This window comes from Amphibalanus amphitrite, unplaced genomic scaffold (genome assembly GCF_019059575.1).
Source record: "Amphibalanus amphitrite isolate SeventyFive unplaced genomic scaffold, NRLGWU_Aamphi_draft 000666F_arrow, whole genome shotgun sequence".
Lineage (NCBI taxonomy): Eukaryota > Metazoa > Arthropoda > Thecostraca > Balanomorpha > Balanidae > Amphibalanus > Amphibalanus amphitrite.
Window position 1 is genome coordinate 188939 of NW_024882160.1, and position 17555 is coordinate 206493.

The following is a 17555-nucleotide window of genomic DNA, read 5'->3' on the forward strand; positions in this document are numbered from 1 at the left end:
TGACCGGTGGCCGGGCGAGCTATTTGGAGCTTCTTGCCCTGGGGGCTAGCAGCTACGATAGTTTTCTGTCGCGACCTCCAGGAAGCATGACGGGTTACTGTGCGCGCTCTCGGGAGCTCATTGCCCTTGGGGGCAGACCGCTATGGGTGCTACTGTAGAGAGCTATTGGGAGCCTGAAGGATGGCTGCGCGAGCTCGCGAGAGCTTCTTGCCCTTGGGGGCAGACCGCTATGGGTGCCAATGTCTAGAGCTCGTTGGAGCCGGACGGGTGGCTGCGCAAACTCTTCAGAGCTATTGCTCTTGGGGGCAGACCGCATAGGCGCTACTGTTGGAAGCTTTAGGAGCACAAGCGACTGCTCGAGCCGGCGGGAGCCTATTGTCCTTGGGAGCAGACGGATACGGGTGTTACTGTCGGGAGCTCTTGGGAGCCGACGGATGGCCGTGCGGGCTCTTGGGAGCTTATTGCCCTCGGGGGAAGCCTCTATGAGGTTCGTGTCGAGAGCTCCTGGGAGCTTACAGTTGGCTGTGCGAGCTCTTAGGAGCCTCTTGCCGTTGGGGGCAGACCGCTAAGAGTGTTCACAGCGGGAGCTCTATTGAGCATGACGGGTAACCGTGCGAGCTCTCGGGAGCTTATTGCTCTAAGGTTGCTGACGAGAGCTCTTGGGAGCTTACAGTTGGCTATGCGAGCTCCGAGCTCTTGAGAGCATCTTGCCCTGGGGGCAGACCGCTACGTATGTTTCATGCCACGAGCTCTAGGGAGCGCAAGAGAGCATCACGGATGGCTGCGATTTGCGAGAGCTCTTAGGAGCTTAAAGTTGGCTAAACAAGCTCTCGGGAGCTTCCTGCCTTTAAGGACAGGCCGCTTCGGGTGTTTTCCCCTGCGCGAGCTCTAGGGAACATGACGGGTGGCCGTGGCAGCTCTCGGGAGCTCTCCACTTGACTGCGCGAGCTCTTGGGAGCTTAATGCCCTCGGGGCAGACCGCTACGGGCGTTTCCTGGCGCAGCTCAAGGGAGTATGATAGGTGGCCGTGAGGGCTCAATTGAGAACTTGCAGTTGGCTGGTTAAGCTTTTGGGAGTTCCTTGCCCCGGGGGCAGACTGCTACGGGGGTTTTCCTGTCGCGAGCTCAAGGGAGCATGGCGAGTGGCTGTGAGCTCTTGGGAGCTTACAGTGGGCTGGACCAGCTCTCGGGTTCCTGCCCTTGGGGGCAGACCGCCCCGGATGGTTCCGGTCCCGATCTCTAGGGAACACTACGAGTGGCTGTGGAAGCTCTTAGGAGCTTACAATTAGCTACGTGGCCTATTGCGTGGTCGCTCCGTTTGGCGGGGTTTGGCGGGTGGTTCCAGGAGCAGGAACTGCCACCAGTGGGCGATCGGCCTTTACTCAGCCAACAGAGTGTCTAGATCACGGAGGCGTCAGGCATGAGCCCAATGGCAACTTAGCGGCCCCCCGGCTAAGAGGCGTTGGGCGAGGGCAGACAGATGCCGGAGAGAGCGAGGGAGAGGGAGGGAGGGTGGGAGGGAGAGAGATAAGCGGAGCGGGCGGGCTGGGGCGGGAGGCACGAGGGGAGCGCGGGATATAGGACAGTCAGAGACGAGCCAGCGAAGGGGACGGACCATCGGTCATGGTCTCAACAATTTTTTTTGTTCTTCTTTGTTGTTTTTTTTCCTGTCGTGACCCCACTGTGGCGGGTGGTTCCAGGAGCAGGAACTGCCACCAGTGGGCGATCGGCCTTTACTCAGCCAACAGAGTGTCTAGATCACGGAGGCGTCAGGCATGAGCCCAATGGTGAGACCCCGAGAGTTAGGAGCCAGACCGAACACATCTAATTGTCAGTAGGCGACCGGCTCCTGCGCAGCTGTCATTGCAAACGCTTCACTCTGTGACTTGGAAGGGATTCGGGCAAATCAGATTTTGACTGTAGAAAGGAGGCAGCATCTGATACGTTAGTAGCTGAGGTACTTGCCGAACGCGGTCTGGCTCACTCAACTTATCACGGCTACTCTCACCAACGTCAAGCCGTCCCGAGTCTCATGCTCGTACATACCTCCAGCGCCGGAGCGACCTGAGCCCGGGCACTCGACACCGTGAAGTAAACGGCGCACTCGACACCGTGAAGTAAACGGCAAACGCTCTATCAACTGAGCTATGAAACGGACAAACGGATGCGTTTTATTCTGATTTTAAAGCCAACATTCGCTTACGACCAAACCAAGGTCATTAACCATTTGCATTGCTTTGACATTTGCTTGTAATTTGTGGAGTCACTAAACATTATGAAGTTTCATTTCCATTCAATAGGCCAACGCGAATAACCAAACACAAACCAATGCATAATTCGCATACAGATTAGTGCAACTAATCAGCTGGAGACTTATGGTATCATGTCTCATTTTCGTTTCCCGCCAATTCGGTAGATTGCATTTGTCACAGTTTCACAGACCAATCGACCTGTCTGCCGAATTTTCTCTCATCCCCTGCCCTGTAACACTGTTGGGCCGGAGGGACAGGTGTGTTTCGATTGTAAGCCACTCCTTCGTTTGACGGGAACAGTTCTGAATCGCTCGCGTCTCACAAGTGAGGCTGCACAGTGCACACCGTAAGACCCGTATAATCCTCAGCTGGAACCATGGCAAGCAAGACTATAACCATCTGATAAGCAGCCCCAGAAATGCAATGGGCCCTCATTTTCGGTAACAGCTCAATAGACGACGCCTTTGTTGGAGATGGTCTTACTTTTTTACTCTATTCACGGGTAGACTTTTTGTCGGTCGCCAAACATTATGCGCAAGGCGGTGCTTGTTGTCTAAATAAATAGAGATGTGCAATGCATGCAGTTTTCAGTGGTCTCCCAAAATATCGCAGCAATCAGGATCCATTATTTCTGTGTGAATGCCTATGCCATGCAGCGTTATAAGAGCTGAATTGAACACCGTATATGCACACCGCGAGGAGTCTGAGCGAGCTCCGGGTGTTCCCCACGATAATTGGAATATCGAGACTCTCAGCAGGGGGCGGGGGGAGGGGGGGGGGCAGACCGACAGCTTCTGTGCGGGTCGGGTCGGGTCGGTGTCTGTAGCTATCAAGCATGAGATCTTATCTAAAACAGTTCCAGTACTCCCCAGTTCCATCCATACAACTCGTTTTTAGCGACAGCTTTCACTAAAAATTGGTAATTGTGAATCGATACCGCTTCACCGCCATTATCAGATGCGGCGGAGAAACTTTTACCAACAGCCACACTTCGTTTAACTAATTAAAACACGGTGACCCGACTAGCTAACTTCTACCATACTTAACGATTCATGGGACACCACGTCACGATGAATTGCAGATAAGAGCGTCTCGTTTTCGTGCGATAACTCGCAATCAAAGGGCCCGCCGGGTCACACATGTCTGCAGAGGTGAAGACGGGCGGCGAAGTTCGACAGCGCGGCGGGGGCGCTGGGTGGTTGACTGTCTGGCAACAATGACATGAAGCCCCTCGCCATGACTGAGATTAATTGAGGGACTGACTAAATAGGACGGTTAGGCAAGGGACGGCCATGTTTTTTTTTTGTCCAGGTTTATTTGCAGATCGTTGGCATTTAGATCTTTCCTAGCGGTGATTCAATTCATCGAGGATAGCTTCGCATTTGGTGTAGGTAGACCATCTACGTGGCAAAGCAAATTCGTTATAAAATTTCCAATTCCTTTATGGTATATTGCTTATCAAAGATCGATTAACCCTCGCCCATGTAGGGGGGGGGGGTTGGTGCAACCCCCCCCCCTGAGGTTTTTCGGAAATAATGCAAAAACGGCGGCGCGCAGCGCCGCCAAATTTTGGGTACCCTATGGGGCAAACCTTGCGCATCTTTTGATAAAAAAAAATTTGACCGGGTCATGTCAGGTCACGGAGTTATGACGTCACAAAGGGAACAGCCTCCGGCCGGATTTTCACAAACTGAGTGCCAACGCCCGAGGTTTCCTGCCGGTGGTACGGACATCGATTGATGGATCGTGATGAAACTTCCCATGCATGTTGGAGCAAGTATTGGCTATCATATGGTATAAGAAACTTGACCGGGTCAGGTCAGGTCACGGAGCTATGACGTCACAAGAGGAACAGCGTCCGGTACTATTTTTGAAAAGCGCCCGAACCACTATTTTGCTAATTCCTGTCACCTCAATGGGAATATGCAGCAATATTAGCTTCTATAGGGAGCAAATGGACCTTCCAAATCCAAAAATACAATCAGATTTCAAAAATTTAAATTTTGATTTTTCGAATTTCTGCCGCCGACTGTGACCTTGCCGACTTCCGGCGCTCCCAACGCGCCATTTTTAGAGCTAGGGAAACGAAATACATACCAAACGATAGAGAATTGATCAAGGAACACGATAGTGAAGGTTTCAAGTCGATATCTCCCACCGTTTTGCCGCAATCGCCGCGGAAAGTTGAAAAAAGTCTATTTTTCCGAAAATTTGACCTTTGACCGGTCAAAAGTAGGTCAAATGTTGACCTAGGACCAAAAAATTTACCACCAATCGCGAGATCTCGGCGAGAGCAATCCGTTGGTCTTTTCCGCTAAGCTCTACGACGCTCCGTTTTCAAACGCCAAGGGGGGGTCGCACCAACCCCCCCCCCCCCTGCATGGGCGAAGGTGGCAGATCGCCGTTTACGGGCGAGGGTTAAAACGAAATGTCCATTTTTCATACAGAACCATCTAACATAATTTAACAAAAAGGCTGAACGGCGCCTTATCGCCCAAAAGCATTCATGAATATCTGCATTAAGAGGACATCAGCTTGTCGCAGGTGGTGAACGGTTCGCCCGGTGGCATAGAGTGCGGCTTGACGGTATCCCGCGGAACCCCATTTACTGCAGATTAAAATGTAATTAACAGCTCAACAGGCAGTGTCCTCACGCCTACATTACTGCCGGCAGGTGCCCGAGAACGCTGAATAGCCCAGCTCTCAATGACGGAACTTTTCCGGGAATAATTTTGTTATGCTAATAAGCTTTACTTTTCTGACTTCACTGAACAGTCGACTCTCATTTTTGCAAAAGTAAATAGTCATATATGCAACAACACATTTTCTCGATATGAATAATGAGATGCCTGCTTATGACCAAGCGCATAAGAAATCGTCGAGGTAAAAGTCGCATGAGACTAGTGTGAAAAGCTTTCAGAAGCGATTGAGTGAGAGATAGGTCGTTACTAAGGCGGTCCAAAGTCACTGTGAAATGCGATAGCCGGTATACTTGAACGGCCATCAAATGCATTATGCAGGAGATGCAATACTGGAAATTATCGCAGAGCTGCATCCGTAGAAATTGGTGAAGCAGCATTCGACAATGGACGATTCTTGATAAGCAGCGCTGTTTTGGAGAAGGGCTTTACCGCGTCATCAGCCGAGTTCCATCCATCATGCAAGGTATCTTCACACCGTTTTGGTGGTTGTGTCTCAGCACGGTCACAAACGATGGCTCACCTAATCAACCGGTGGCCCCGTTCCACACCACCCACGGTGAGAGATGGATCAATCGGCCTGCAATGTCGGCCAGGAGAACAGCAGCTGGTGCGATCCGACCACCGACCGACCGCTCAGCCGAACGGAATGGATTTCCGCTCCGTGACATTTACTAAACCGGCAATAGATACAACTGAGACTGAGCCACTTTATCCAGACAAGATGATTCTTGTTGAACCGATGTTTGCCCATGTGAGCTGTGAATGTAAAAATGCAATGTTACTGCATTCCAATGCATCTGAAGCGGCTAGCATGCACCAAAGTCTCTGTCATTATGGCAAAATATTCGCATCCGGGCTCGCTGCCTGAAATCTGTCCTATACAGCAGGACAGACTCTTACTTCCAATTAAACCGCCGACGCGCATCGCTTCTAGAGCTGTTTCAGACAGCTCACAGTGGTCAGTAGAGGCACAATGTGTTACCATGCTATTGTTGCAGTGGGGTATTGCCCCACATCGGCTTTAACCTCTCGAGCAAGACCATTACTGCTCTCAACGGTGCGCGGGTGATATAGGCAGAGCCGGACCGCATGAAATGGCCATGGCGAGAAGCATTTGGATCGAGAAACAAAACAAAACAAACAAACAAAAAAAAAAAGATCGAGCGTATTTGTAAAATCGCGAGTTGTGAAATAATTTCGAACTTATGATCTACTGTGTTACGATTCCAATCCCGTATTCACAGCATTGCAAAGTGAAACACAGAAGTTCAAGTATCCCACCTAATTAATACCTAATGCATATTCAGTTGACTTTTTCACAATGAATTTCAATTGGGATGGATCCACTTGGACGGCTCTTGGTTTTCCATACTGGAAACAAGCTCATCAGTTTGAAAATTCCATGGCTTCTTATAATCAGGATAATCATCCTGAAGGCGCCTCGCGTTTGAGCGCATAAACGAGAAACGATGGCTCTTTCAGTGAGCCATAACGACGTGAGGATGAAGTTGAACGCCGTCCACAGCCTTGAACGAAAGGCATTGCATCAAGCTGTTGGAGAAGTAACCCCCGAGGTTCCTTGTCGAAATGGCGACATATGCATGCGTGATGAGCAAAATGCATTCTGCTTTACAAATTGAATTGTTTCAGCTTATTTGAAACGCTGTAAAAAGGAAAACAGCTAAGTGCTGCTGCTGAACCGCTTCAAATAGAGACAGAGTTCGGTTAGGATATATAGACTCACAAGTCACAATTGTGTACTGTTTCTCTGCTAAAACTGTTTTCCATCACTCAGCAATATAGCGCCTTACGATATAATTTCCCTCAACTGAAAGTCTCCCACAACCCCATCCCCCGCCACTCACCTTTCCAGGGAGACGGCCGTCAGGTTGAGCACCGACGCCATGGCCGACAGTATCCCAAAATACGCCGCCATCTTGCAGACTGTCCCTCCGACGTCCCACTGGATGACGAACAGCTCCAGATTCTCCAGAGGCGCGCAGACGCTCAGCAGCAGCAGGTCGGCCAGCGAGAGCGACACCAGAAACATGTTGGTGGCCGTGCGGGACTTGCGGTCGCCAGCCATCACGAACACGACCACCAGGTTGCCGATAACGCCGATCAGAAACGTCACCGAGTGCGTGATGACGGTCGGTATGAAGTACTCGTTGATGACCCAGGGTCGGAGCATTTCCTCCGGGTTCTCCATCTCCCAGAAGTCGAGGTTGTCGTCGGAGAAGTTGTATGCGTCGTACATGTCCGGCGCCGCGGTGGTGGTGGTGGTAGTGTCGTTGGAGGCCATGCTGAAGGACTTGACGGAGGCAGTCGTGATGCCGAGATCTGTCATCTTCGGGCTCGAGACGTTCATGGTGGCGCACTGCAGCCACTCGTGTCTGAGCAGCAGCAACAGCGTCACAATACCGGATCAGAGATCTGGGTAGGGTGATGTCGGGTCTTCTCCCGCTGATTGATGAGTTCCGGGGCGGTCAGGGCTTGGCCGCCGAGCTGATGACCACCACTCTGCAAAGAGCGTGGGCAGCTCCGACTGGCAGCTCCGACTGACAAAACTTCTCCGGCTGCCGGGTCTCGCTGGGACGATGACGTCACTACGGTCCAAAGACGTCACGGCGGTCCAGTGACGTCAGCCGAGTGCGTTGCCCAGCGGTGTGCGTGCGTTGAGGCCAGCAAGCGTCGGAGGTCGGCTCACAGATGGACGGTCGCCGGTGACGGGCGCTCTGGAAGCAACAGCACAGTTGTCAGAGCTGGGAGACCAGCCAGCGGACCGCCCCCGCCCCTGCCCCCGCCCCCGCCACGGGACACCGGAGAATGAAAGCACACAAACGAGCGGGCCGTCAGAACCACTCCGAAACACTGTTGCGGCCCGGCCGCCCGCCGGGCTCCACCGGGCCGGCCGACCGATCGAATTCCACACATTTGTCACACTCGTATTGGCTTTCGAGGGCGGGCACAGAAAATGAATCTGTGAGGTGATGGGATGCTGCGAGCCAATTAAATGTGCGTGGTCCATGAGTGATTTTGATTGATAGCGCAATTAAATGCGGTGGCATATTCATTTGTTTCCTAAAACCTGCTTTACTCATTTTGCGTTACCTTGTTTCGTATGCTCAGCCTAGCTGTATCATTTCTCATGACGAATCAATCCTCTTCACTAGTTTTGACTATTAGATATTGAATTAAATGTTTTATTAGTCTAAATCACACCCGTCGATTGCCAGGGACTAGGGAGGTCGGTGCGGAGGCTGGTCGTAGTAAAGGCCGTCACGAGCCAAACACACGCCACCGAGGAAAAATCTGAGCATCTAATTATAAAAGGTCACCGAGGGAGCCGTTTGCATATACGCAGTCACCTCCGCCACACTTCTCTTGGGCGGTGAATTTCAACGGAGTTATAAGCCGAGGAGCTGAGTTTAGCAGTTTGTATATTTGCGGTATGCTGAGGCAGGACCTTGTCTAACACGCTAACTATTCCTGCCGCAACAATAGCTGCGTCTGTCACTGTTCTGAGCGGTGAGTCGACGCAGTCGTCCGCTGATCTATCGCCGACACCTGTCGCGCCCGCCCCTGTCTGGAGATTTGGCAACAGTTGCCAGCTGGAGGCGCGTCTGTGCGACACGCACAACACGCGTCCCAGCTGCCGCCGCCACTCCTCGAGGGCCGCCGGCCGCCAGCCGGGCCCGAGCCAGGATTTATCAATTGCCAGCGCCGCCCACTCGATACAGTGTCTGTCAATCACGGTCGTGAGAGCGGGCTCCATATATAGAACGACATGATTGACGGTTTCGTCAGATCAAGAGCACTGCTGTCGTTGTGCACTGTAGAGGTAGCGATTTATTGTTCCTGATGATGATATGAAAGATGGTTGGTGAATTTGGACGTGGTGCTCGAAATCCCAGAAATCCTATCCCAAACTCGGAGCAGAACCAGAAAAGGAATAGGCACTGTCGTCTGACCCTTGGCCACTGACCATTGCTGGCGGCTGTGATTGGTCACCCATTTCCCCGTCCGCGACATTTTGACCGTCCTATTCTGCCGTCCGCCGACCTCAGACATTGTCCTATCTCCTGACAATATCCCCCGCTTCTCCCCACCCATCTGTGGCCCATATGCCGTCGTTCGTAGTGTTCCTATGACGGGTCGTATCGGCGATCGTAACGATACGATCGTAACTGCGGCAGCGCTGTGCGACCGTCGCTCTCCGGCTGGCAGTGCCGATTTACGACCGATTCTCCATGTCGGTCGGTAGGTTCGTGGCGAGTGACGGCCCGGCCCGTGGTGGTGTGGGACTGTTACCAGGGGACGGAAAATGCAGTCCAGAAATGTAGACTTAGAGCGACAAACTGCGTGTGACCTGTGGAGCATGATTGACTCATATTCTTTTCGTTTCCATAGCGTAACTCGGCAACATATTTTCGATTTTTATATAAGTGTCATGGAAACATCACTTGACAAACATCCAAATATAATTTCAGAGTAAAAATATATTTATACTCTGAAATTATATTTCGATGTTTGTCAATGATATTATAATATCATTTTGTAACATAAAAAGAGGAAAGAATTGAAATGTTTCTTTTATCACCGAGCTTACATCAGCATGCTTACATCCTGCTCTATATCTGTCACGCTACCGTGATTCATATTCCAGCCATGAACTTGCACAGACGGGACCACAATAGTCGTAAAGGTCACTGCGGAGCTCGCCAAAGGACCATGAAGATAAGGGCAGTCGTTACGGCTGACCGATAACGACAGAGAACTCCGCATGTGCTCGACACTAATCGTCTGTATACAGACATGCACACATACATCAGACAGATAATTTTGTATCGCTATCCATAAGCAGTGACGGGAGCATGCAGTCTACTTCAGTTTCGTCTGAATAATGTTTCTCACAACAAAGCGAAAATACTGCATTTCAGTGATACTTGCCTTTGTTAGAATTTAAATCGCTGTGCTTGTTCACTGCCTGTGCCTTAGTTGACGGTGACGGCCTGGCGACTGGCACACATTTTAAAACTACCTGTATTATTTCTAAGGGAAACATCCCGTCAGAGCTGCTGATTTTGTTGGGCCGCCAGTTTTACAGCGGAGCCGTTTAGAGTTTCCGGTTACGCAGGCCGCGCTTCTCATGAGCCGGTCAGCTAATGAGAGAACTGGTAATGGACCCAGCAGTTAGTCGGCGCTCGGCCTCAGCGCCAGGGACAGAAATGGACCCCACAGCCATAAGATAGGGATGAACAACGACGTGCACGCCAAGAACATTCTGCAAGAGGCTTCCATGTAATAGCTACTTTTTGGCTTGAGGATTTTCAATTTGAAAAAAAAATCACTCGCAATAAAGCTGCACTGGGAAGAGCTGTTTAAAATGTTTTCGTTTCGTCACCGATTTTGTCACTATTTCGTCATCCTATATATTTCCCAATGGAAAGCCTATTAATTCCATCAGTCAGCCCCAAAGCAATTTTACTCTGACGACTGCGTGGCGCAATGACCATTTCGGGAAAATCCAGCCAACGCCCACGCCGACCCGGATCTGTTGTGCGGTCAAATTCCGAAAATGTCACGTCATGATCACCCTTTGAGTGGCAATCAACCCGTGTAAACAGGCCTCTAATCACCGACCCAACACAATCACCGCTCTTGAACTTTTCCGCCAAATTTAGAGACCTTCCCCGAAAGCGACATCAAACTCGAATACAGCTAAGCTACGAAGCTCACTATAAATCCCCATCGCTCCTTCATCGGTCACATACACACTGTTTCCGCGTAACCGGACGCGGCAGGTCGCCATCAGCCACCACCAGCCCCACGTCCGCTCACATAGCCGCGGCACCGTCCTGTCGGGAGCCAGCCGTCTGATTCGTGCTGGGAAGGAATCAGCGCCGCCTGTCCCCGGGGCATCGGTCCACTCTGTCCGGCAGATGAGCTGACCCGACCAGTGACACGAGACTGGCTGCCCTCTGCAGTATCGGCAATCAGAAGCTGCAGAGGCTAGTTCACCTTCGGGAATATGGTCGGGATATCTGACGCACGCATGATTATTTCGGGCGGATCGTATAAGCAAAAAATACACGCTATAGATAGATACTGTGAGAAAGAGCACGAGGGAGAGAGGGAAAGGGGCTGAGGGAGAACTTGTGAGCCACCCAGGACTCCGAATTTTACTTAACATTTGTCGCAAATAACGCCAAAATGAAAATTTACGAGATAAGGTTTGTTATATCCGAAATCACGCGTTTCCAACAAAATACTGTCAAGAAATCCCAATTGGAGTTTCACTCACAGCTCAAGCCAGGCCTCAATTCCCTTAGAACCTTCTCATATATTTCGAAAAAGCTGTTTTCGCACGTATGACTGGCGTTGCGGTGTCCCCTGGGATCCGGTCAGGATCCCAGGGAATGGATCCAGTCTGGCGCCGGGTATGTCCGTATAAGCCGCCCACACCATACGAAGCTGGTGAGGAAGCTCGGAGACGCGGAGGAGACACCGCTGCCGGGTCTCATTGGAGCATAAATACGCCCATTGTGAGACGACAAGGTGCCACCGCTGAGACGCCCGTGTTACTGATGTGAATATCATGGACCGATGGACCGGGCGATGTTGCAGCGATGGCGGCCGTTATCAGAGAGAGAAACCCGAGAACAAACGAGCATGTTTTATTTTATAGATGAGTAAACTCGTTTTAAGAAACGAAAACGTGTAGAAATAATTTAGTGTGATGACGTATTTTAATATCATGCGTCTTGCGCATCTTAAAGAGTCATAGTGAACACTAAGCAATTAGCAATGCTACTTTATGTGTCATTGACGACATAAGTAGGCATTGGTGACCTTTTCACTGCATCTCTTGGTCTAGCTTGAGAGTTATAGTTTTGTCTAGACCAATGATTTTTCACACATCACGTTACTGATCTACATATAAATTACACTTTTCCTTGCGTTGGTTATGATTATCCAGCTCGCCGCTGTGCGAGCAAGCCTTACATAGAGAAACTTAAATAGGCACTCCCATTAAAACACTCCGTAATGTTTAACGAGCTCTATTAATCTATTCATTAACTCTGATTAAAGTTGATTATAAACTTTCAGATCTTTCTTAGCCCTTCAATAAGCCCTTAAGAAACAACTCATATGTTCTTGAACAGTGAATTAATATAAACCATAATCGTCCGTAGAAATTAGTATGAGCAGTCACTCGCAACTGTGGGAAAGTTTGCCAACAAAAACACTTAGGACCAACGATTGAGTTATTCTGGGAATACTGCAAACGGCTTATTGAAAAACTCGGCAGTTATTGTGTGTATGCTGCAGTTCACAACACATTATTTATTTATTTATTTCATGGTGTCATAGACGCTATAATAAACTTTGCTTAGCTCGATACTTGATGTCAAAGTATCATATGAAAAAAACTGCAGTCGGTATACCAGTTTGGCTTTGGCTATACCAACCAAAAAATGTCATTCTGAAGTAAAAATGCAGCTCTTTGCATGTAAGCTATTATACATATCCTTGACAACAACCACAGGTATTTCAGAGCTTATTTCTCGAGCCCTTGATCCGCTATTTCGTAGATTATTGCCTCCTATAAAGCAAAGTATAGAGCGAATCAGCCACACAGTAGCACAAAAGTATACACATTTCACTGTCCGGGGTATAATGAGAAGGCCGTCCTATTCAACGAAACATGCTTAGCATTAGCTAGGTTCGTGTGGTCGTATATTGCACATAATGCATAACATATGTATATGTGGTGCTCATGGGTTAAGTTTGAAAGTGGTAATATGTACTGGTAAGTTTCGTACCTAAACCAGTTAGCACGCATCACAAACATAGCGAAATGCTGAGAATATTTAAGTGGACGATTTAATCATTGTATAACGAAACGTTCCTCCCTATGTCACAAATCAATGTCCTAGCGAGTAGCGTATGCCCATTTCCGCTCCTATAGTGTAGCATTCTTATTGTAGGTTTTCAATGAAGTTGTAGCTTTTTATCCAAGCCACTCTTATCGTCTTATTCAGGTATCTCTTATAAGTGGCATTTTGGTCGAGGGCTCAGCGCTTTCTCTTCCCACTTTTCTCACCGCAAACACTACACACGCCTGAATGCTTATAGGGGTCCGTACTGTCTATCAAACAAAAGTCAAGTTTCATTGAAAATCATCGGTTTAATAAATCAAATCTATTTTAAAAGGCCTTAAAACTGGGCGGTGTTGATTTCAAAGCATTTCATTCCATTCATCTTCCAGAGAAAAATGAGATCCAATCAAAAGTTCACCGAACGAATTAGCACTGGCAAGTAAGAACGAACTTTGATGCTAGCAAATGATAAAATTAACCATCCTTAGATATACTGATGAAATAGCATGCCATCACCTCTGCCAATGATATTCTTTGATCTCAGAGCTATGTCAATTTCAATTAAAAATCCTAAGGCAACATCCCTGCAAAACATAACCTAATAGATAGGTACGTGTTGCGATTCGTATTACGCCATTTTCTATCGTTAACAGATAGCAAAATGCTGCTTTGCTTCAGAATAGCGCCGAATGCAGTTCATTGCTACCTACCCAGAATATACATTCTTGGACGATACCGCGAAAACGAAATACTTCTATCGAGAGTTTTCAAAGGATTTCATGCACGAGGCCTTGGCCGAGTGCATGAAATTCTTTGAAAATTCGAGTTGAATTCGAGATAGAAATATTTCGTCGCGGTAGAGTCCTAGATATTCACGGTCATAGAATACTATGACTGAATACTGTAGATATTATTTCCTGTATGTTTCTTAAATCGTTCGTTTGTAGATATAAAACTTTATCGGAATTCACTGGGATTGTATTGCGTATGCAAGTCCAAATATTTCGGCCAATATTGTTTGGCCTTGGTCACTGGACAACTGGACAACAAATCGTTCGTTATTTGCTTAAAAAGGCCGAAATATGCATAAATAAAATACAGTAACATTAACTACACGTTAAATACTGAAATACTGGCAGTTCTGATTACTTAACAGTTCAGCAAAGCTTACAAATTTTCTTTAAAACAGAAGCCCTCGGTGAAATCAAGCTATCCAAGAAAACCATCCAAGAAAACGTCTCGCGCAAAGTTTTTTGGATGGCTGGATTGCATCAGGATTGCATTGCAAGACTGCATCAAACACAAGCATCAAACATACAGGAAAACACGTCACACGCTTTAGGCATCAGCAATGATCATAACCAGTATAGGGTAGGGATGCAATGAAGGAGGAAGATCGGGAGAATCAATGGAGACTCACTTGTCTGACGCTCCTTAGCAGATCGATTTATATTATGCCACAGGATTAAATTAGTGGAGGAAGTCGACATAGTGAATGTAAGATACGGGAACTTTGACCTTCTCAGATGATCATCAAAGGCAGTATAACCTTTACCGTTTGGTGATGACGCAACGGCCATCAAAAGCATTCACCAAAGTAGGTATTGTTGTCGTATATAAAGACTGGCTTTTTTTGTAACACCGTCGTATAATAAGAGTGTTTATTTTTTATCCATGTTTACTTACACCCAGCATTCGAAGTTGTCCAAAAATAGTTATTTCGTAGCTAACTGGCAATCTTTCGGGCACCAAAGGACCTGGCAGTGTTATAATATTTGACATAAAGCAAAACGTTTGTTTTAGTTCAGCGCTCAGTTGAAATTATATCAACCAGAGTCAGAGTAACTATACATTCATAAGTCCAGTCAATAAAATCGTTCCCGGGTTGTGTTCAAATTACGGAATACCCTGTCATACTTGCAACAGTCGCACTTTAAATGCATTACGCACACAAACACACCTACACGTACACAAGCACGTCGACACACAGGTGTTATCTGCCCGTAATGCGGGCGCTTGCCGCCCTTACCTGTACGAGGTTCAGTGACCCGCCTCGTCGTTCGAGACGAAGTCGTCACCAAGGGCCTGTTGATCTATCTCTTTCCCGCTGGGCGTAGTCCTCTCCACCGTCGTCTGTCTATTCTCGACGAATGCCGACGCTGATCGACGGTGTCGACGAGTCCCGACGGCGGGCGCCGGGGTCTCACCAGGTGCCCGTCCGTCGCCAACCGTCGCCGGCGTCTCAGCGTCGCTGCAGGCGCCGACTGCTGCCTCGGGGCGTCGCCGGGGGCAGCCGGGCGCCGCGCCCGCGCCGACACGACGCAGCTTTGGGGAAGACTGGAGCAGGAGGGATAGGGGGCAGAGAGAGAAGGGATGGGAGGAGGTAGGAGGAATAGAAGGGACGGGAAGGGAAGGGAGAAGTTAAGAACATGGATAGAAGTTGAGGGCCGCGAGGAACATAAGGAACGGGAGGGGTACAGGGACCGGGAGAGAAAGAAGGAACGAGAGTTATAGAAGGAACGGAAGACAAATAAGGAACAGAAAGAGGCCCGAGCTGCCACTTGAGAGACAGGAAGGAGTAAAGACATTAGACATAGATATACAGACGGGTAGAAGGGATGGACCGTGGGATAGCCGTCGTAGGAATACTGAGAGTGAGGGCGAGACAGAGATGATAGGAGTTATGTAGATGTAATAGGCAGAGCACTCTACAGCGGGCAGCTTCCCCCTGGCCCGCTCACCAGCGCTGCTGGAGTGAGCTCCGATACCTAGCAGAGTACGACCGGCCGGTGGTGACGTCACAGCCCCTCCGGCGAGGTCAGGTCGGGTCATTCCCCTGTGCCGGTAGCGACCAGTGCGAGATGCCTCAATGGAACCTTGGGTGGAAAGCCTTCAATGTAGGTATGTATAACAATAAGGCACAGTACCTACCTAAAAATGAAATGTCATCATGGACAAATGAGCGAAAATATATCGAACTTATCTCGGGTTCCAGAACAACTCCGGATCATCAATTTCAGGGTGACTGTGCTTTCGTAAAGGGCGAGCCATGGAGAGGCGCTAACTGAGCCGGTGGAGGCGATGAAAGTTTGTTCTGGTAACAGATGAGCGCCTTGGGTCGCACGGATCCGGACCAAGGTCCAACTGAAGGTCGAGACGACAGTGCAGTGGTCCGCAGTCGTCCCCCGAGAAAGGATATCTTCAACCACACCACAATCTACAATCCCTAAAGTAGAATAACATTAATTAGGAATTGGCCTAATCCAGGCTCTGTAGATAATTCCAGCAGCTACACTTCCACTCTGCCCAAGTCGCAACGCCCCCATCGGCCTGCATCGCTAATACATGATTCCGAGCTCAAGCTGAGAGAACTGTTCGCCGACGTGGGCTGTGTGAGAGAGTATGGAGGGTAAAGAGAGTACATACGAAAGTGTGGAGCGATTGACCTTAACTGTGTTTTCAGGGGCTGACAAATGAGTGCGTGTGTGGGGGGGGGGGGAGGGGGCAAACGCTATAAAGATTATGACTACGTGTGCTGATTCTCTTCATGCATTGCCGTAGTCGGCAATGTTTGAACGCATCCGAAACGGTTGAGCTCGGCGAATCTAACGAAATATGCATTCATTCAGCCACCGATTCGGCTCCACCGGACGTTACCGATCAGACTCGGTCGCTCAGACACAGTCGTCGCTATCAATGACAGACCAAGGTGTTACGGTCAGAATTGATAGTCTCAGGGTGAACCATTTGTTGCAGCTAGCGGCAGTTATCACACAATTCGCACTGTGCAGGATTCGCGGACGGCAAGTGATGGTGGAAAGTTGAGGACGAGCGGTTATACGAAACCGCTGAAGGGGAAGAACAAAGTCATATACAGCTACTCGTATATGGCATGAAATGATATGATGACGCCAAGTCTTGCCTTGGGACATCTTCATGGGCAGGTCAGCCTTTAGAGCTGCGGCTCATCCCAGTCCAGTTGGAGGACGTCAGTCGGGAAGACAGCCGTCGGCGAGAGACGGTGACAGGGCCGTATACGGCGGATCTGTGCCCGTTGACAGATGGCAAACCGACATTCAGTGACGTCATGAGGCGGCAGGGTGAACCAAGTGTCCCCGACAATCGATTTCCCGCTCTAATCGGCTGTCAAACGGGAATTATCATATAGATTACCGGGCCGGCCGGCTGTTTCTGACGACACCCCGTCAGTTTATATTTGCAAGTCGCTTTCTCGAACTCACGAAGATTCTGTTAAATAATTGTATACATTTATGTGGCGGCAGGGAAGCTGACGCGGCGGACCCCGTGCCACGGGTGACCTGGTCGCCAACCCAAGCTGCCCTCACCGATAATGCGGCCCATTTATCGGTGTCTGCTCGGCAGCTCGGATACCGGAAGCTGCTCCTCAGCTGCGGAGAGCCGGCTCACTCACAACCTGATCCGATCGGGGTCATCGGCTCTTCGCTAATCAGCGCACGCCCATGTGGATGGCTAAACCGCTGCCCTCCACTACGGCGCAATGGATACATGAGCTTTTGATTTGATTTTGGCACTTTTCAGCGCAGTGCATTCCGTTGAGTCCAACAGATAAGGAGCTAACTTAGATTAAATTTGAATAAACATGACCTGTGTCGCATGAAAACTTAACTTCGATGTTCTAAAAACCTCGTAATGTCTTTAAACAGGCTACAAGCTTAATGCTAAGAATTTAGTCACCCA

At 49.2% G+C, this 17555-nt stretch overlaps 1 protein-coding gene across 1 annotated transcript in view; it reads right to left on the reverse strand.

Moving 5' to 3' along the window:
• Positions 1–15045, reverse strand: part of LOC122364286 (cholecystokinin receptor type A-like) — a 37923-nt gene extending 22878 nt beyond the window's left edge. Inside the window, exons 1-2 of the mRNA XM_043334511.1 lie at positions 14866–15045; positions 6819–7688 (exon numbers count right to left, since the gene is read on the reverse strand). Of these exons, the coding sequence (XP_043190446.1) occupies positions 6819–7321 (503 nt within the window). The 5' untranslated portion in view covers positions 7322–7688; positions 14866–15045. The remainder of the gene's footprint in view (positions 1–6818; positions 7689–14865) is intronic.
• Between the last annotated feature and the right edge of the window lie 2510 nt (positions 15046–17555).